This window comes from Anastrepha ludens, chromosome 2, assembly GCF_028408465.1.
Source record: "Anastrepha ludens isolate Willacy chromosome 2, idAnaLude1.1, whole genome shotgun sequence".
Classification (NCBI taxonomy): domain Eukaryota; kingdom Metazoa; phylum Arthropoda; class Insecta; order Diptera; family Tephritidae; genus Anastrepha; species Anastrepha ludens.
Window position 1 is genome coordinate 116,575,465 of NC_071498.1, and position 18,723 is coordinate 116,594,187.

General features: G+C 40.7%; 1 protein-coding gene across 1 annotated transcript in view; it reads left to right on the top strand.

Annotated features, from left to right (window-relative positions):
• LOC128871924 (dynein beta chain, ciliary) overlaps positions 1–18,723 on the top strand; it is a 141,884-nt gene that overhangs the window by 97,838 nt on the left and 25,323 nt on the right. Inside the window, exons 18-29 of the mRNA XM_054114105.1 lie at positions 1,593–3,041; positions 6,637–6,903; positions 6,974–7,336; positions 7,398–8,080; positions 8,157–8,444; positions 9,658–9,949; positions 10,032–10,492; positions 10,557–11,324; positions 11,409–12,000; positions 12,112–12,360; positions 16,076–16,552; positions 16,612–16,976. Of these exons, the coding sequence (XP_053970080.1) occupies positions 1,593–3,041; positions 6,637–6,903; positions 6,974–7,336; positions 7,398–8,080; positions 8,157–8,444; positions 9,658–9,949; positions 10,032–10,492; positions 10,557–11,324; positions 11,409–12,000; positions 12,112–12,360; positions 16,076–16,552; positions 16,612–16,976 (6,254 nt within the window). The remainder of the gene's footprint in view (positions 1–1,592; positions 3,042–6,636; positions 6,904–6,973; positions 7,337–7,397; positions 8,081–8,156; positions 8,445–9,657; positions 9,950–10,031; positions 10,493–10,556; positions 11,325–11,408; positions 12,001–12,111; positions 12,361–16,075; positions 16,553–16,611; positions 16,977–18,723) is intronic.

Genomic DNA, 18,723 nt, shown 5'->3' on the forward strand with positions numbered 1-18,723 from the left:
GTTTGCCATTGCCTGCCGAGGGGCGACCGCTATTAGAAAAATGTTTTTCTTAATTTTGGTGTTTCACCGAGATTCGAACCTACGTTCTCTCTGTGAATTCTGTCACGCACGAACTCATTCGGCTACGGCGGCCGCCATATTATTAGAAAGGTTAAATAAACGATAAATCCTTAGACTATAAAAAGTATGGCTTTGAAAGTGGCTTAATAACTCCTTGTAATCGATAACACCTACATCAAAAGTGCTATACGAGCTGTTGTAATATTTTATCTTTTACGAATTATTAATAATAATATGTTTCGATTGAGGTCTACTAGATCTCCATATGTATGAATATGTCAACAAAAATCCTTATATGAATGGAGATATGCTATTCTACGTGCGACTTGAGGGGAGTTACTAAAGCAACCGCCTCATAGCCCAGACGATTATCATTTTCTTAAGCATTTTCAAAACTTTCTTCAATGTACAGTTTTAGATGAAAGTGATTTAGTCAAGTTTTTAGCAAAAAGGCGAAGGACTTCTTCAATCGTGAAATTATGTGATTTGCTTTCAAAATGAACAAAAGTTACCGAACAAAACGGCGTTTATCGTAAAAATAAAACGAAAAAAAATTTAGAAATTTTTACTTCGAAGGTTTTATGGAAAAGCGAACTGTATTTATGCAAGAAATGTATGCCAGTTATGAAGAGCGTCTTTGCAATAAGAAGACAATGAAGTATGGGAGCCTATTTTTGCTAAGTATGCTGCAACATGATTGTAAAAATGATAAAGCTAAATTCCTTGTTCTCAGTTGGTGGCATAAAAATCAAGAGAAACCCGCTTACACTCTTTTTGGGTATTTGACCTCCCATTTGTGGTATTTCTTTTGCTGTTTTCCACAGTTTTACACAGCCTCCAAACGGCTGTTAGGTTTTTTATGAGGAGGTTTTTCATGCCGAAAATACACTCGAAGACTTACCATTGCTTAGCTCAGCTAGCTGTTTGGTCAGCTAGACAAACAATCTCATAGAAATAAAATGTTTATCTAACGATATTATCGGTTCTTTTGCTATGGTGAGTAATGAAAAGTGTCATTTACCCTTTCCTAACACTAAACCTACCATGGACGGGTCAAATGACCCATTTTAAACTTTTTGTCAGAAGTTCTTAGAAATAACATTATTAAATCGTCATTTACCTTCACGGCTTTTATTAAAAAATACATCGAATGTATTTTTCAAGATTTACTCTTCTCTTGCTAATTGTTTTACCGAGAAATATATGTGATCTTAATAATATATATAATACTTTAAAGACGGGTCATTTGACCCACATTGGTATGAATAGGAATACATAAAATACCGGTAGGTTTAGTGCTAAGGCCCACGAGGAAAAGGTAAAAAAAATTATTCAAATAATTCCTTTTGAACAAGTAAATTGTTTTCAAGTAGTTTGAAGAATAAGCAATTAAATTTTGAAAAATACAAATTTTATATGCCAAACTAAAAGTTTAAGTGTTTAAACTTAAAATTGTTTGAAATCCAAAAATGTTTCTTTGATTCACTTCACTTTGGTCCATAAAAAAACTTTAATTTCTTTTTTACACTTAGCTGTCTTTTAAATGTAATAACAACACCTCCCTGGAGCAACTACTTCAACTGAAACTTCATTTGCATGAGGAGGAAATAAAAAACACCGTCGATCGCGCAGTCAAAGAAATGACAGTCACCAAAGTGCTAGATGAAATCAAGATCACCTGGACGCGCATGCGCTTCGAAACAGAAAGACACCAGCGGCGTACGGAAGTGCATTTACTTAAAGTATCTGAAGATCTAATGGAAACGCTAGATGATAACCAAATGCAATTGCAAAATATCGCCACATCGAAGAATATTGAATATCTACTCGATAAGCTTATCTACTGGCAACGTATTCTAACTGACATCGATACACTGATCGGCAGCTGGTTTGATGTGCAACGTAAATGGGTTTACTTGGAGGCGATTTTCATCGGCACTGCCGATATACGCGCTCAATTGCCGTCAGACGCTGCACGCTTCGAGATAATCGACAGCGAGTTCACACAGCTGCTTGCCGAAGTGATACATATTGGAATCGCTATGAAAATCGTGTTGCAGTGTGATCAAATTTTCAAAACGTTAACTATGCTGCAGCAACGCTTGGCTGTATGCGAGAAGGCTCTAAACGATTATCTGGAAACAAAACGTATGGTTTTCCCACGCTTCTACTTCATATCCGCAGTCGATCTGCTCGATATACTCTCAAATGGCAACTCACCACGCATAATTGATCGCCATTTGATCAAGCTTTTCGATTCTATACTACGACTTCAGTACGTTTCGTGCACTGAAAGCGGTCCCTACAGGGCGATCGGTATGTATTCGAAAGAGAATGACGAGTATGTCCGTTTTGCAGCAGCTCACATGGTCGAACCTTATGTGGAGTGTGCAGAGCGTGTAGAGGTGTGGTTAAATGGTGTAATATTGCAGATGCGTAATACGTTGCATGAACTCTTTCGGCGCGCACTGCATGCACACGTGAATAAACCGCGCGAATTATGGCTGCACGAGTGGCCTGCACAGGTCGCGTTATGTTGCAGTCAAATCGCTTGGGCAGCAGATGTGAATCGTGCATTTGCATGGATGGATGAGGGTTATGAGGCGGCTATGAAGGACCTCCACAAGCGACAGATGACGCAACTGAATTCACTCATCAACTTGCTGTTGGGCGAACTCACACCCGGCGATCGTCAAAAGGTAATGACTGTTTGCACGATCGATGTGCATTCGCGCGATGTGGTCGGCAAGATTATACAAGCTAAAGTCGATAGTGCGCTAGCATTTCAGTGGCAAAGTCAGTTACGACATCGCTGGGATGATGCTATGCTCGAAGCAGAGCGCCGACCAGCAGCAGCTGACGAGGACTGTTTTGCGAACATCTGCGATGCGGAATTCCGCTATGCCTACGAATATCTTGGTAATACTTCGCGCCTGGTTATTACACCCCTGACGGATCGATGCTACATTACACTGACGCAGGTAAGTAAAGATAATAATAATGATTTACAATGAAGAATAACTAAGAATTGACTATAACTAAGTTAGAGAGGGTCCACTTGGACGAGAAATCAAATCGGTTTCATCTCCAACCATTGCAATCGAAAAAGGGGAGTGAGAACAAATAAGAGAAGACATCCCCCTGAATTAAAAAAAAAATAGAGTTACGAAAAACAAGCAAAGAAACCCGAACGATGACTAATCGCAGCTATCTTAACCGCATCATGCTACTCATGAAACTCATCAGATGGTTAATATCTAGGCCTGCCACCATCAAGGTGGTGCACCGGTTTTTGCATAGTGCAGGACATTTACATGGCATGTGCCAGAGAGACCAATTTTGTTTAAGTGATATCTAAGGTTACAGTGGCCTGTAAAGTAACCAAGTCTGAAGTATACTCTGCTGAGCGAAAGTGGGTTATCACAAATTCCTCTGCCCGGCATTCAGAATTGTTTCGCTTGTCACTGACCGATGAAACTTCGCCAGTGTTCAACGAATTTCTTCTCCTTCCATTTCCTAAGAAATGCATTAATGTGGCCTTTTTTAAGTCCACAAAAAAGCTTAGGGCCAATAAAAGGCATGTTTCCCCCTTTTTTTAGCTAGGTCCGCCATTTCATTTCCTGCATATTCTGCATGTCCAGGAACCCAGCCGAATAATACTATGTTGAAGTTCCCTAACGGGCTAAGATGATTCAGATAGTCATTTACTCTTTTTGAGGAAATTGGAGTTGGTAGAGGGGCTTTCAAAATTGCCTGAGTATCTAAAAGTTTGTAAATATGGGCTCCTCTCATCTACGGAGAGATTCCCTCGCACATACATATAGGAGCACACGTAATGCGGCAGTTGAGCATGTTTTCATTGTTCCTATGTTCAGTGTGTCATTCTGGAGCTCGGCGCCCATGTTTTTCCAAAAAGCCTTGTGCAGTCCAAGAGAGTTCTTGTGGCTTTTGCAGTAACTTTCTCATGATGAGAGTTCCAAAAAGTGTTTTATCAAGATTGATGCCAAGATCGTTGAAGTTTCTTTTCCTAGTGAACAACACTAGCGCAGCTTTCGTTGGGTTAATATAGCAGATATCCCTTTGTCGGTGAACCATTTGCTTATTATACTACGGTTAGAAATAGTTTCCTCATGCCAGAATTGTACGTACATTATCGCTCATCAGCATAACATTGAATGTGGAAACCTTAATTGTTCAATTTTTGGAGAAGTTCATCTATTACTGGTGTCCATAGATAAGAAGAGAGCACTCACCCTTGCGGACAACCTCTGGTGGCCGTGATAGACTTTATTGTTCCTCCTAATACTGCAATGATTGTTTTAGATTCCAATATCGAAACAATCAATTTTATGGTGGGTTTAGGTACGACCTTTTGAAATACTGCTGATATGTATCGAAAGCTCCTGATATATCAATAAAACATGTCAATTTCGGACATAAATATAAAGCGAGTAAGTATAAGAGTATAAGTCAGCGAATACCTAACTTCCCTTTTGGTCGCATTGGCGTACTTCGCTATCAAACCAAGTATCCAGAGGTTATAGAGACTTTGCAGAAAACGACATGACTGGGAAATTGGCTAATCAGAAAACATGTGAGGCGGCTCCTGCATACCAAGTTCTCTTTGCTACTCGACGTCTGCTCTTGTAAAGGGGGGCCTCGGGTCAATTCACCGAGCGCTAGGTGAGAGCACTAATACACGCAAGGTCTTTCTAGACCTGTGTAGTCCGTAAACGCTCCATAACACTTTTGAGGTTAAAAACTTCAAAACTTTTGATAGTGGCAGATGCCTCAACCCGACATCTTCCGAAAGGTGTATGGATATGCCGTGAGACTCAAAATAACTTCAAGACCAGTTTGCACTAGCTATCTGGGAGATGAAAATGTGGGATCAGCTCAGCATCTACTCTTCAGATGTTCGTGTTTTTTGGTGAAAACATGTCCTTATACTTTCAAATTGATATATTCAAAATATTTTTGGGTGGAAAATGTTTAAGGTTGTTCAATAAGTTTTGCAGTTCGATAAGAAAAGCACAATTTTATAGTTATTCAGTATAGTCTCCCTGAACATCAATACACTTGTTCCAACGAGATTCCAATTTATGAATTCCATCCCTGAATTGAGAACTGGAAAGGCTGTTATGATCTCATCGTTTGATGAAAAACGCTTTCCACGCATGCATTTATTAGGTCTGGAAACAGATGGAAGTCGCTAGGCACCAAACCTGGTGAATACGTTGGATGCTCCGATAACTCGATCGTTAATTCATGGATTTTAGCCATTATCAAAATGTTCTTGAAAGATTTTTTCTATTTTTTTACGAATTTTTTCCTTCCAGTTTGCAAGTAATCGGCAAACCAAATTCCTTTCGCATCCCAAAAAACTTATGCCAACACCTTCTTGGCCGATTTCTGGACACGAACTCGATTCGGAGCCGAAGAACCTGGCTCGCCGGACTCGTTAACCTATTGTTTTGATTTAGGATCATCCATATCAAAGAGTCCACGCACAAAATTTACTTTACGGTTTTGAAAACGCTTTAAATGTTGCTGAGAAAATCGCATACGAATATGTTTTCGTTCCATTGTTAATGAATGCGGCACCCATTGTGCACACAGCCTTCTGAAACCCCATACTTCAGTCAAAATATTGCCCAAAATACGCCCCAATATTTTTCCTAAGATTTCTGTTGTTGTTGCTATTTTGGAAGCCCCTGACATGGATCGCCTTCAAGATTTGGTTGACCAAGTTTAAATTCAGCAACCCATTTTTCTACTGTACTAATTGATGGCAAAAAGTCCTTATACACTTTCAACATTCGATCAAAAATTTCCTTTGATTTTAAATTTTCCAAAAATAAAAATGGATTTTTTCCAATCGAAGAATAAGTTGACAGATTGAAATAAGACTTCACGTACGCTAATACGAAAGTGTACCAGCATAACAAAAAAGTTTAGGCTGGTTACAATGCCCTCTCTTATCGAACCGCAAAACCTTTTGCACAACCTGGTATTTCTATGACGCAGTCAGCATATTAATATTATATTTAAAATAAAATGGATGTCTGTTTGTAGGTTGAGGGTTGAGGGTGGAGGTCTGAAACAATCGATCCTCGCCGATAGATTTTGGTATACCACCGATAAGCTGTGTATAGAGGACAAAAGTGGATACAATTGAAACGAAAAATAAATCTCATGCAAATATTATATTTATATACATGTTTCCTTAATCAGGGGAAAAAATGCTTCATAGACATCCTAAATGTTCGAAACAATCTTCTAAAAATTGATTTGCATTCAAAAGTTTAGAGGATCATTATGGTTATTGATCGTGCCGAGGTAAAGCTTCGATGTTTAAATGAAAGTTGTTTCTTATAAAGTGGTAAACACTTCGGACGTGCATTCGCTCGTATCCCATAGTCGGTATGCAAACAACGAAACTGCTCTAGACCTCTCATTCCAACAAGAAAGTTAGAACATGCCTGTCTTGACAAGTTAGTTGGGCAAGGCAGCATACTTCTCATCGATTTTTACCTACTCTTCATTCCTAAAAAATGTTTCATGTTTCAATTGCAGTCGTTGCATCTTGTAATGGGCGGTGCACCTGCTGGACCAGCTGGTACTGGCAAAACTGAAACCACAAAAGACTTGGGACGAGCACTCGGCATGATGGTCTATGTTTTTAATTGCTCTGAGCAAATGGACTATAAATCTTGTGGTAACATTTATAAGGGACTAGCACAAACCGGTGCCTGGGGTTGTTTCGATGAATTCAATCGTATTGCAGTGGAGGTACTCTCGGTTGTAGCCGTGCAGGTGAAGACAATACAAGACGCCATTAAGGTATATCTATTTTCACAATAATTTCTACAATTTGGGTACTCTTTTTGATTTCTAAACTCACTTGACTTAGATGCATCGAAATCGCTTCACATTCATGGGCGAGTCTATCGCTCTGGTGCCATCTGTGGGCATATTCATTACGCTTAATCCCGGTTATGCTGGACGTACTGAATTGCCCGAAAATTTAAAGACACTCTTTCGCCCTTGCGCAATGGTTGTACCGGACTTTGCGCTAATCTGCGAAATCATGCTTATGGCTGAAGGCTTCCAAGATGCCCGTATGCTCGCACGCAAGTTTATAACACTTTACACACTGTGCAGAGAATTGTTGTCCAAACAAGATCACTACGATTGGGGTTTGCGTGCAATCAAGTCCGTGCTGGTGGTGGCGGGCACACTGAAGCGTGATGACCATAGTCGCCCGGAGGATCAGGTGGGTAACGGTAAGATAATTTTGCTATGAGTGCTTGTTAAGTGGCGTCTTCCTTCTCAAGGTACTCATGCGTGCTCTGCGCGACTTTAATATTCCGAAAATTGTTACCGAAGACGTTGCTATATTCATGGGTCTCATCGGCGATCTTTTCCCCACGTTGGATGTACCACGCAAGCGCATCTTTGACTTTGAGAAGACTATACGACGTGCAGTTAACGAGAATAAATTACAACCTGAAGAAGGTTTTCTGATGAAAGTGGTGCAGCTGCAAGATCTTCTGGATGTGCGGCATTCGGTGTTTATTGTTGGCAATACTGGTACGGGTAAAACGAAGATTTGGCAAACACTACTTGAAACCTATCGCATACAGAAATTGAAACCTGTATGCAGCGTACTCAACCCAAAAGCGCTATCCAATGATGAACTTTTTGGTGTCGTTAATCCAACAACACGCGAATGGAAAGATGGACTTTTCTCGTCGATAATGCGCGAGCAAACGAATATGCCAGCAGGTAATCCCAAGTGGATGGTGCTTGACGGCGACATCGACCCCATGTGGATAGAGAGTTTGAATACCCTAATGGATGACAACAAAATATTAACACTCGCAAGCAACGAAAGGATCACCTTGAAGCGTGAAATGCGGTTACTTTTCGAGGTGGGACACCTCAAGGCGGCCACACCAGCAACAGTTTCCAGAGCCGGTATTTTATACATTAATCCTCAAGATATGGGCTGGGCTCCGTAAGTTGTGAGATAGATACGTTTTAATTAATTTGTATTAAACTCTTATAAGTCGGAAATCGGATCTTTGTTCTAGATATGTGCTGTCATGGATAGAAACGCGTAGTGACCCCATTGAAAGAGGAACACTCACTACCCTTTTTGAGAAGTACTTCCCCAGCCTTATGACACGACAACGTACATTCCGGCGTACGACACCGATTAGCGAAATGGCCATGATACAAATGACTTGTCATTTACTCGAGAGCCTACTGCACAACCTGAAGCAGGTAATTGAAAGTGTAAAAGTAAATGCAAGAGAAAAATTATTAATCACTGAAAATAGAAATCGCTGCATGGCGATGAGATTGGTTGAGTTTACACAGCCTTCATTATTTTGCATAAGGGATCAGTTTCAGCGGAACTTCAGTGGCGACTAAAAAGCCTATATCCTCGTTCCTTACTTAGAAGCTATAGCATTAAAACTATTTAGGTAATACCCGCACCGCAACCCACGGGAATAACACCTGAACGAAGTGTGCTAACCATCCGTGAGTGGGCCTTTGGGACACGATTAAAAAATAAGTATTTTAGAGAGGTCTGCAGCACCTATTTGGCCTGAAGTGCGACAACGGAAGTGAGCCACTCGCATCAGACAACAAGAGCTCTATAATAAAAGTGTGTGCCCGATTTTATTCTCCGCACCTCGACCTTTGGGCGGTACAAAACTTAATAGTAAAAGCTGGTATGAAGAAGAATTTCCAGAACAAGATCAATTTAAAACTGAGTGAATAAAAATCGTTGTAACAATACAACCATCATAGAAGGCAAAAAATCGAGTTTTTAGATGGGAGTTTTATATTCTTTATTCTACAGTTGCAAATTGTACGAAGATTGTAGGAAAAGAGCTGCCGTTTCGGGGCTGCCGTTCTAGATACTTGAGAATGTTACAATATAATTTCGAACTTTGCTGATTAATTTGATTAAACAAGATGATGTCCAAAATGCAACTGTTTTCAAGATATTTCATTTTAAAGATCATTTAAAAAAATTTTGTTTTTTGCTTTTTTTAAATATTAGTTCAAGAACCCGATGATTTTCTGTTGTTAGTTAAAGAGTATTTCAGTTAATTTAAATCCTTCATAAAAGCCAGACAGTTAAAAATGGCTGCTTGATACAGTTTTCAACTTACGATTTTTCCCTAAGCTTTTCCTACTTCACATCAGTAAAAACAAAACACTTTTGTATGGAAACTATTTTGAAAACTAATGTGCTTTTTTATAAACAGTAATGTCCTTAAGTATTTAGGACGACTTTCCTGGTAACTCTGTATATGTACACAAATTATGTACTTCGATACACGTAAGAGATCCAGTTTCTGCACGAACCACGTAAATTTCATTTCAGAGATAGTTTTTTTCTTATGATCGCTTACGATCCAAAATGAAGTTCAGTTTCCTATTGAATGAATATCCTTCTCTACAACGGAGAGTATTCGGCAGAATATTTTTGTCGGTAATTCTTTTAAAATGCAACACTTTCCCATTTCCTCTTTAGGTAAATCAGCTCGTGGAGATAACCGTTGACACGCATCATAGCCTTATGAATCATAGTGAAGCTGCAGCCAGTTCCTTGGATCTATCCATCGAATTAGTATTTATCTACGCAACAATGTGGGGATTCGGATCGGCTTTGCACCAGGACCACATTATTGACTCGCGCCGTGAATTTCATAAATGGTGGACAAGTGAATTCAAAGATGTCAAGTTGCCTGCCCAAGATTCAATTTTCGATTACCAACTGGATCTGCGGACAAATAAATTTCGACGCTGGTCAGAGTTGGCGTTGGAGCGAAAAATCGAGCCAATAGATACTGAAATGCCAATACAAGTAGGTCCTTACTAGTTGCGTACACTTGCAAAAAAAATGTTTTATCTCACATCTGAATACTCTTCCTCTACGCGCACCACAGGCTTTGCTCGTACCCACAGCGGAAACAGTGCGACTCACATACTTCTTGAAATTGCTTATTGAACGTAGGCACGCTTGTATGCTGGTTGGCACTTCCGGCTGTGGGAAAAGCGCAATTTTTCGTGAACTTTTCACTGCTTACGAGAGCGAACAAGGTGTATGCGAAGCCGGTAGCGTAATACAAAGGCAGCCGCTGGACTTAAAACACAGTAAACTTATATCGACTAGGCCACGCAGCATTACCGTGCAGACAACACATTTCAACTACTATACCACATCCGAGATGTTCCAGAAGATTCTCGAGCGGCCGCTAGAGAAGAAATCGGGCCGCTGTTATGCGCCAAGTGGCGCCAATCGCCATCTAATTTATTTCGTTAATGATCTAAATATGCCGGAAGTCGATGTGTATGGAACCGTACAGCCGCACACCATTATGCGACAATTCATGGACTACAGGCAATGGTGAGGTGGTGGAAATTTAATTTGAGTCTTTTGCTTCAAAAATTATCGTTTTATTACGTAACAGGTACGATCGTCAGCGTTTACAGTTAAAGGATATACGTCATTGCCAATTTGTGGCTTGCATGAATCCCACCGCTGGCTCTTTCACCATCGATCCCCGACTACAGCGACATTTTTGTGTATTTTCCGTATCAACACCCACTGAGGATACGCTGCAATTCATCTTCGGCACAATTTTACGCAGCCACTTGGAAAATCCATATAACTCTTTCAGCAAAGAAATTAAAAACATGGGTGAGCTGCTAGTGCAGGTCGGCATCGCTTTGCATCGTCGTGTGGAATACGCTTTCCTACCGACTGCGGTTAAATTTCATTACGCATTCAATCTTCGTGATCTGACCAACATATATCAAGGGCTAATGTTTAGCTGTGGCACGCCGGCTGGTCAAGCAGACAACACTGTCAGTAGTGCGATTTTGGCTAACAATGGCACGATCTGTACCAAGCCCGCCGACTTGATACGGTTATACGTGCACGAGGCATATCGTGTCTATCACGATCGCTTAGTGGATCAATATGATATCAAATCCTTCAAGGCGACAATACGCGATATTTTCAAGAAGGATTTTGAAGACTTCGATGAGGATTTCGTGTTCGCTGAGCCACTTATATACAGCCACTTTGCGCAGTCGCTTGTGGATCAGAAATACATGCCACTGCGCAGTTGGGACAAGCTTCATCAATTGCTAATGGAAGCTCAAGCCAACTATAATGAGGTCGTAGGGTACATGAATTTGGTGATGTTCGAGGATGCAATGATTCATGTTTGTCGGTATGTTTTGAAGCTAGAAATATTATTCCGGGCAGCACTTTATTTCATTTTTTATTCATTTTATTTTGAATATTTTCTTTACAGCATTAATCGCATACTGGAGAGTCCACGTGGCAATGCACTACTGATTGGTGTCGGCGGTTCGGGTAAACAGACACTCGCGCGTCTAGCCTCGTATATTTCATCATTAAGTGTATTCCAAATTCAATTAAAACGCGGTTTTGGCCTACAAAATCTAAAGGAGGAATTCGCCGCTTTGTACATGAAAGTAGGCCTGAAGAATGTGGCGTCGGTTTTTCTTATGTCCGATGCACAAATACCCGAAGAATCTTTGCTAATGCTTATCAATGATCTCCTGGCTTCAGGCGAGATACCGGAACTCTTTAACGAAGACCAACTGGAGACAATTGTCAATGGTATACGCAACGAAGTGAAGCAGAATGGCACCCTCGACACTAAAGAAAACTGCTGGCGCTTTTTCATAGAGAAAATAAGGCGTCTTTTGAAAATCGTTCTTTGTTTTTCACCGGTGGGGCAGACTTTGCGTGTGCGTGCACGCAAGTTCCCTGCAATACTTAGCCGCACCAGTATCGATTGGTTCCATGAATGGCCCAAAATCGCGCTTAAGTCTGTATCGCAGAAATTTCTCAGTGAAATTGATATGCAAATTTTGCCTGTAAGTACAGCATAAAGCTTCGATTTTTCATTCCTTCTCATTTTCTTTTTTCCTGTTAACTGTTATTGATTTTCCTTTACGCTTGTGCCATGTATGTACGTCGCAATGCAGCGTGACATGGTCACACCTATCGGTTGCTTTATGGCCTACGTTCACCACACAGTCAATCAGATTTCGAAAATTTATTTGCAAAACGAAAAACGCTACAACTACACGACACCGAAAACGTTTCTCGAATATATTTTCCTCTATCGTAAATTGCTGGTGGAGAAGAACGATGAACATGCAGGGCGAATTCAACGTTTGCAGAGCGGTATGGCTAAATTGGCCGAGTGCGCTTGTCAAGTGGACGCGCTGAAGGTATGAAATGCAAATTCACAATTTACACGCACACATACTCGTACACAGACACCCACGCCCAAGTCAATGCATACGCATACAGAAATTACAAAAACAGAAGCAAAGCGTGTGAAGCTGTGCGCTTTGGACAGCCAGTTGAGTGGACAATCGACAGTCAGCTTTTCAATTAGTACTCGTAATTGAGTTGTCTACGCGGCTAAGTGCGCCGTGCAACGTTATTTTCAAATATTTTCCTATACATATGTGAAAATCGATGCAAAGGAGAGATAAGCGAGTGTGTCAGGCGAAATTGAATGGTACTTTTTTTCAATACTATTTTGGGTTCAGTACGGAGTTGAAAGTAAGTAGTCACAAGCCAAATAACCTTTTCGACACTTTTTCGATTCTTCTGCGGCATTGAAAACGATTGATTCACTTATCACCTGATTTTTTGGTAACCTAAAAATGTCCAATATTTTCGTTTGTATTATAACACTAGAACCGAATTTAAGTAAAAGAGCTATTGTGCCGAGTTACATACCACCTTGATCAACAAGTTCCTGGAAAATATTCACAAAATTCAAATAGGAAGTTTATTCTCGAAAAACGATATCATCGCCTTTACTTCCCATCAATTGCAACGTAGTTATGCCAGCGTTTGATCCAAGCCTTTTTGGAATTCTATTTTTAGTGTAGCCATCAGAGCCGACATTGGATTTTCCATTACTTCTTTCGTCTGTTGAAACGAGTTTCCCATAGAGGTTTTTTTAACTCGATCAAGCAGAAAAAGATCGCAGTAAACCACACCAGGTGAATTCGATGGATTTTGGATGCTATTCGTTTCTGTCTTCACGGATAATTATGGCACTGTGCAACGGTGCGTTATCATAATAGCCCTTATTAACTAACTAACCTTCTGGCAATAATTCGGGCCTAACAGTACCGTTGTAATCCATACAACCCGTGAGCATCGCTTTCTGTTTGACGGAGCTCTCCACTCACTCGCCTGATGTCTGATTGCGTGTCGTACCCAGCAATGATGAATGTTGGGTCGGCCACTACGCTCATCACCCTCGATGGAGTCACGATCTCTTCTGAAGCATTCATGCCACTCGTAAACGGCTGTTTTCCTTAGAGTATGATTACCGAAACAGTTTCCTAACATGTTTAAGGTTTTCGAACCATTGAATAAAATTTTCAATAAAATTGATAAAATTTTGGTACGAATGTACCTCACAACCTAACAAAAAACCATAACGCAAATAAGTTGATTTAGAATGACACCTCGCGGTTGTTACACCGACTTAGTCGAACTATTTTTCATCATTCCCACGACAGTCATTTCTACGTTACCGAAACTACTCGAATTTATACATGGCCAAGGACTGTCACTTCAGCAGCATTCCCCAGACATGTATGGGGAATTTTTATGCTGATACAACAAGAGCAACAACTACTACTACTACTTTCATTACATTTAGCGACGGTATAGATAAATACGTTTTAAAATTAAGGTAATACAATTGAGTCCGTGAGCTCAGCTGGTAACTCGGAGCGTACTATTTATGCCCAAAGCAGAACAACGGTTCATCTTCTTTGTGAAACGCACTGTAACTCACCCAATATAGTACCATAAACACTCAAATTTCGATAAAATTATGCAATTCCTGGAACATACGTAAGATTACAGTGACAACAATAGAGATGAATAATATATGTATGAATGAGAAACGAACATCTAGAATGTCAGTTTCTCAATTTTATAACAGCATTTACCAAGCAGTAAGGCCTGGCAGATTTGGCTCAATATAGCGGCTGGGATAGAATGTTTCATAGATGACGGTCTTTGCTGACGACCACGGAAGAGCATCTGTTATATCACAAGACGAAAGCGCTTATATTCGTTAATGTTACGTCAATCCCCTTCCTTGCTATGGGACAACATGCCATCAAGGAGAAGCTTAGAAATGAAGAGCTAAGACTAACGGAGGTTAGCTGGCACAAAATTATGTGGCTACGACACGGGAAATTCTTACTGGAGGGATACAATCAAAAGAAGTTTAAGAAACTCATAGCCCTTCCTATGGATAAACTGAGAATGCTCATGGGCATTGTCACAGATAAGTGTAAATTACGCAGTCATCTACACAGGCTTGGGATATGGTAACTTGACTCTTGTCGGTTTGGCGACCAATCCTCGCAGATTTCATTACACTTTCTCTTTGAATGCGGTGCTATAGTGCGGAGACATGTCGGTCAATTGCAAACTGAAGAAAAGCATATACGCTCAGCCCAACCCAGCTCTATCTTATGTTTAATAAGGGAACTGGGTTTGGATGATGTACCATACTGCGATGAGTTGAGAGCATATAAAAGGTTGAATTGCGAAACTCAAATCATGTTTATCTGATCTATATATCTAACGTCAACGCAAAGAAGGGACAAGGCTTAATCTTTTTTGGATCTTGCAATATGTAAGTACCTACTTTCGAAAGAGGGAGAGTATGGTGTTAGTTTTAGTATCTTGGCTTATTTGTTAAATTTTCGCGCGCACACAGCGCAAGAGTCAGCTGTGAGTTTTCATATGGCGCCTAAAATAAAGTGTATATTCGCAAACGCGACCGAGAAATTATTCAACAGTCGGGATTGCTATTTTTCACGATCATCGGTCTACCTGTTTATCCACCTATCGCACGCCTCGGATGAGAGGTGAGACGTACTTTGGGTTTCAAAAATTGTAATTGTTATATTATATATCTATTTCCATGATTGCAGTCCAACTGTACCACCCTACAGAAGTAGTACCTATAAGTTTCCGATCAGAGACATCGCTCACATGTTCTGCGGATAGTTTCTTGGTAATTTCTGTCCGAAATAAGAATATCAGAAATATGATGAATTAGAGTAAGCAAATTTGCAATTGGCCAATATTTTATTTTTTATCTGATCAAAGGTCGATGAAATGAGCCCTTACAATGGGTTGAATAGTCGGTATAGTAGAGCTCTATCTACTGGGTTCACGTAGTAAAATAATGAGCTTTCTTTTCAACGACTTTTGCCGCAGTTACCGAAGAGTCAAACTAACGTCAATGAGCGTCAGCTCGGTATTCAAAGATTCAAAGTTAAAAATTCCAGCTTATCGTTTCAGACTTATCGACTTCATATGGAAGCGAATCATAATAGCTTAGTACAAATTTCAGTAACTGGGATACTGGCAACCATCTCACCTAAATTGTGGAGAATATTCTGGGAGGCTTAAATCTTTTGGGCTTTAATCTTCGTAAAGAAATCAGTACAGATATATGTAGCCTTCATTTGCATTAGAGTTATTTTTGTTTCGTCTGAAAAAATACCAATAGAGTGAGACAATGTACCGACTTGTATTGTCTTCAAAGAGTTTTCTAGCCCAACACAGCATACCAGTTTCTAACTTAATCTGCATTAAAAATAATAAAATTTGAGTTCGTTGAAAGCAGCAAAAGACCTCCAGCGCACTGTTTAAAGCAATCGGAGACGGAGGTGAAGATTAAGTAGAGTGGAGACAGACGTATTGGGCGACGACAGAATGAGACCATAAAAATTTGGGTGTACTATACACAGAAACTATTACACATTGACACATTAAAGATACTACGATTCACATAATGTTGACCAAATTACTGTTTTGATTCTTTATTACGAATATTATTTGACTGCATTCATTAATTGATTTTCTTGTCCTCCGCTTTATGAACAGAACCAATTAGCCATCCAAGAAGTTCAACTAGCTGTAAAAAATGCTGCTGCAGACAAGCTGATCGTCATCGTCAGTGCTGAGAGTGAGAAGGTAAAGCGCGAAAAATCAACTGCCTCTGAGGAGGAGAAGCGTGTACGTATCATTGAAGAGGATGTTTGCATGAAAACGAAGTTGTGTGAGGAAGATTTGCGCAAAGCTGAGCCAGCACTTGTCGCCGCCCAGGCCGCTCTGAATACGTTGAACAAAAATAATCTCACCGAACTAAAGTCGTTCGGTTCCCCACCCAAAGCTGTGGTAAATGTGTGTGCAGCAGTTATGGTTTTGTTTGCAAAGAATGGCAAAATACCACGTGATCGCAGTTGGAAGTCAGCCAAACTGATGATGGTGCGCGTTGATCAATTCCTCTTTGACTTAGTCAATTACAACAAAGACAATATACATCCAAATATTATTGAAGTGTTGCAGGAATATTTGAAGGTTAGTGAGTTTGAGTAAAAAAAAAATCTCTCTCGAATAATTCAATTTGTATTACTCAGGATCCTGAGTTCAGTCCTGAGAAGGTTGTACAAAAGTCTGTAGCTGCGGCTGGTCTTTGCGCTTGGGTTATCAACTTGCACCGTTATCATCAAGTGTTTCTCATTGTCGGTCCCAAGCAACAAGCGTTGCAGGATTCGCAAAAAGAATTGCAAGAAGCACGCGAACGTTTACAATATCTGAAAGTAAAAATTAATGAATTCGAAAGGAAGCTGGCAGAAATTCAAGCGGAATTTGAGGAGGCTGTAGCTGCAAAACAAATGTGTCAACGTGAGGCGGACAAAACGGCATTCACAATAGACTTGGCACATCGCCTAATTAATGGACTGGCCAATGAGAATGTACGCTGGAGGGAATCAGTTCAGAGGTATGGCACGAACAATTTACTTAAAATTTATAATTTTTTACGGCATATCCATATAAACCAAGCTCCACATAAATTACTACCGCATAAAGCTCTACTTCCATCAGAACTCAGAAACTGTAGTCTGTATCATATGCGACATCTTGTCACAAAAAAGCAAGTATTTCAGAATATCAGTCGTGCCGTAAACAAGAAAGCGAGTTTCACCTCCAACGTAGTTGGGTATTATCAAATCGTCATTGAATGTACGTGGCAGCGGGTGCAAAAGTTTAAACAAACGAATGACATCCCGGCAAGTTCTGAAACGTTGCATACGCCGAGCTGATTTCTGGAAAATTATACATTTATTCTGCTGCTTAATCAAGAATACATCTATAGCAGTGCCATGGGAGTCTCTAAATACAGCCCGAGCTCTTCGTCTGCTGTGACAGATTCGAAAAATTTCCAAGAGTTGTTTCACGTATTTGTTAACCTTGTTAATAAGCACCACATCACGCAGCCAAAATAGGATTAGTCCAGAGCGATGCGTGTAAAACATTCAACGAAGCGAATGCTAGGGGTGCTTTGGAACACCTACTTTGCCAATGCCCTGCTCTTTGTAGGACTCGACAAATGTGCCTAGGATCAATATATTTTTCAACTTTGAAAGAAATTCCTGACAAAAGACTGAACGACTTGTTAAAACTTGTAAAGACGGGCATTAAGAATTCTTCTTCTTAATTGGTGCGATAACCGCTTACGCGATTTTGGCCGAGCTTAACAAAGCGCGCCAGTCGTTTCTCTCTCGTGCTAACCCGCGCCAATTGGACACACCAAGTGAAGCCAAGTCCTTCTCCACCTGATCTTTCCAACGCAGAGGAGGCCTTCCTCTTCCTCTGCTACCACCAGCTGGTACCGCATCGAATACTTTCAAAGCCGGAGCGTTTGAATCCATTCGGACGACATGACCCAGCCAACGAAGCCGCTGGATCTTTATTCGCTGCGCTATGTCTATGTCGTCGTAAAGCTCATACAGCTCATCGTTCCATCGCCTGCGATATTCGCCGTTGCCAACGTGCAAAGGTCCAAAAACCTTACGCAGAATCTTTCTCTCGAACACTCCAAGCGTCGCTTCATCGGATGTTGTCATCGTCCACGCTTCTGCGCCATAAGTTAGGACGGGCATGATGAGAGTCTTGTAGAGTGTTAGTTTTGTTCGTCGAGAGAGGACTTTACTGCTCAGTTGCCTACTTAGTCCAAAGTAGCACTTGTTGGCAAGAGAGATTCTACGTTGGATTTCAAGGCTGACATTGTTATCGGTGTTAATGCTGGTTCCTAAATAAACGAAGTCTTTTACAACCTCGAAATTATAACAGTCTACAGTGACGTGGGTGCCGATACGCGAGTGCGCCGACTGTTTGTTTGAAGACAGGAGGTACTTCGTTTTGTCCTCGTTCACCACCAAACCCATTCGCTTTGCCTCTTTATCCAGTTTGGAGAAGGCAGAACTAACAGCGCGGTTGTTAAGGCCGATGATATCAATATCATCGGCATACGCCAACAATTGTACGCTCTTATAAAATATTGTGCCTGAGCGATTAAGTTCTGCGGCTCGTACGATGCTCTCCAACATCAGGTTAAAGAAGTCACACGACAGCGAGTCACCCTGTCTGAAACCTCGTTTGGTATCAAACGGCTCGGAGAGGTCCTTCCCAATTCTGACAGCGCTGCTGGTGTTGAGCAACGTCATCTTACATAGCCGTATTAGTTT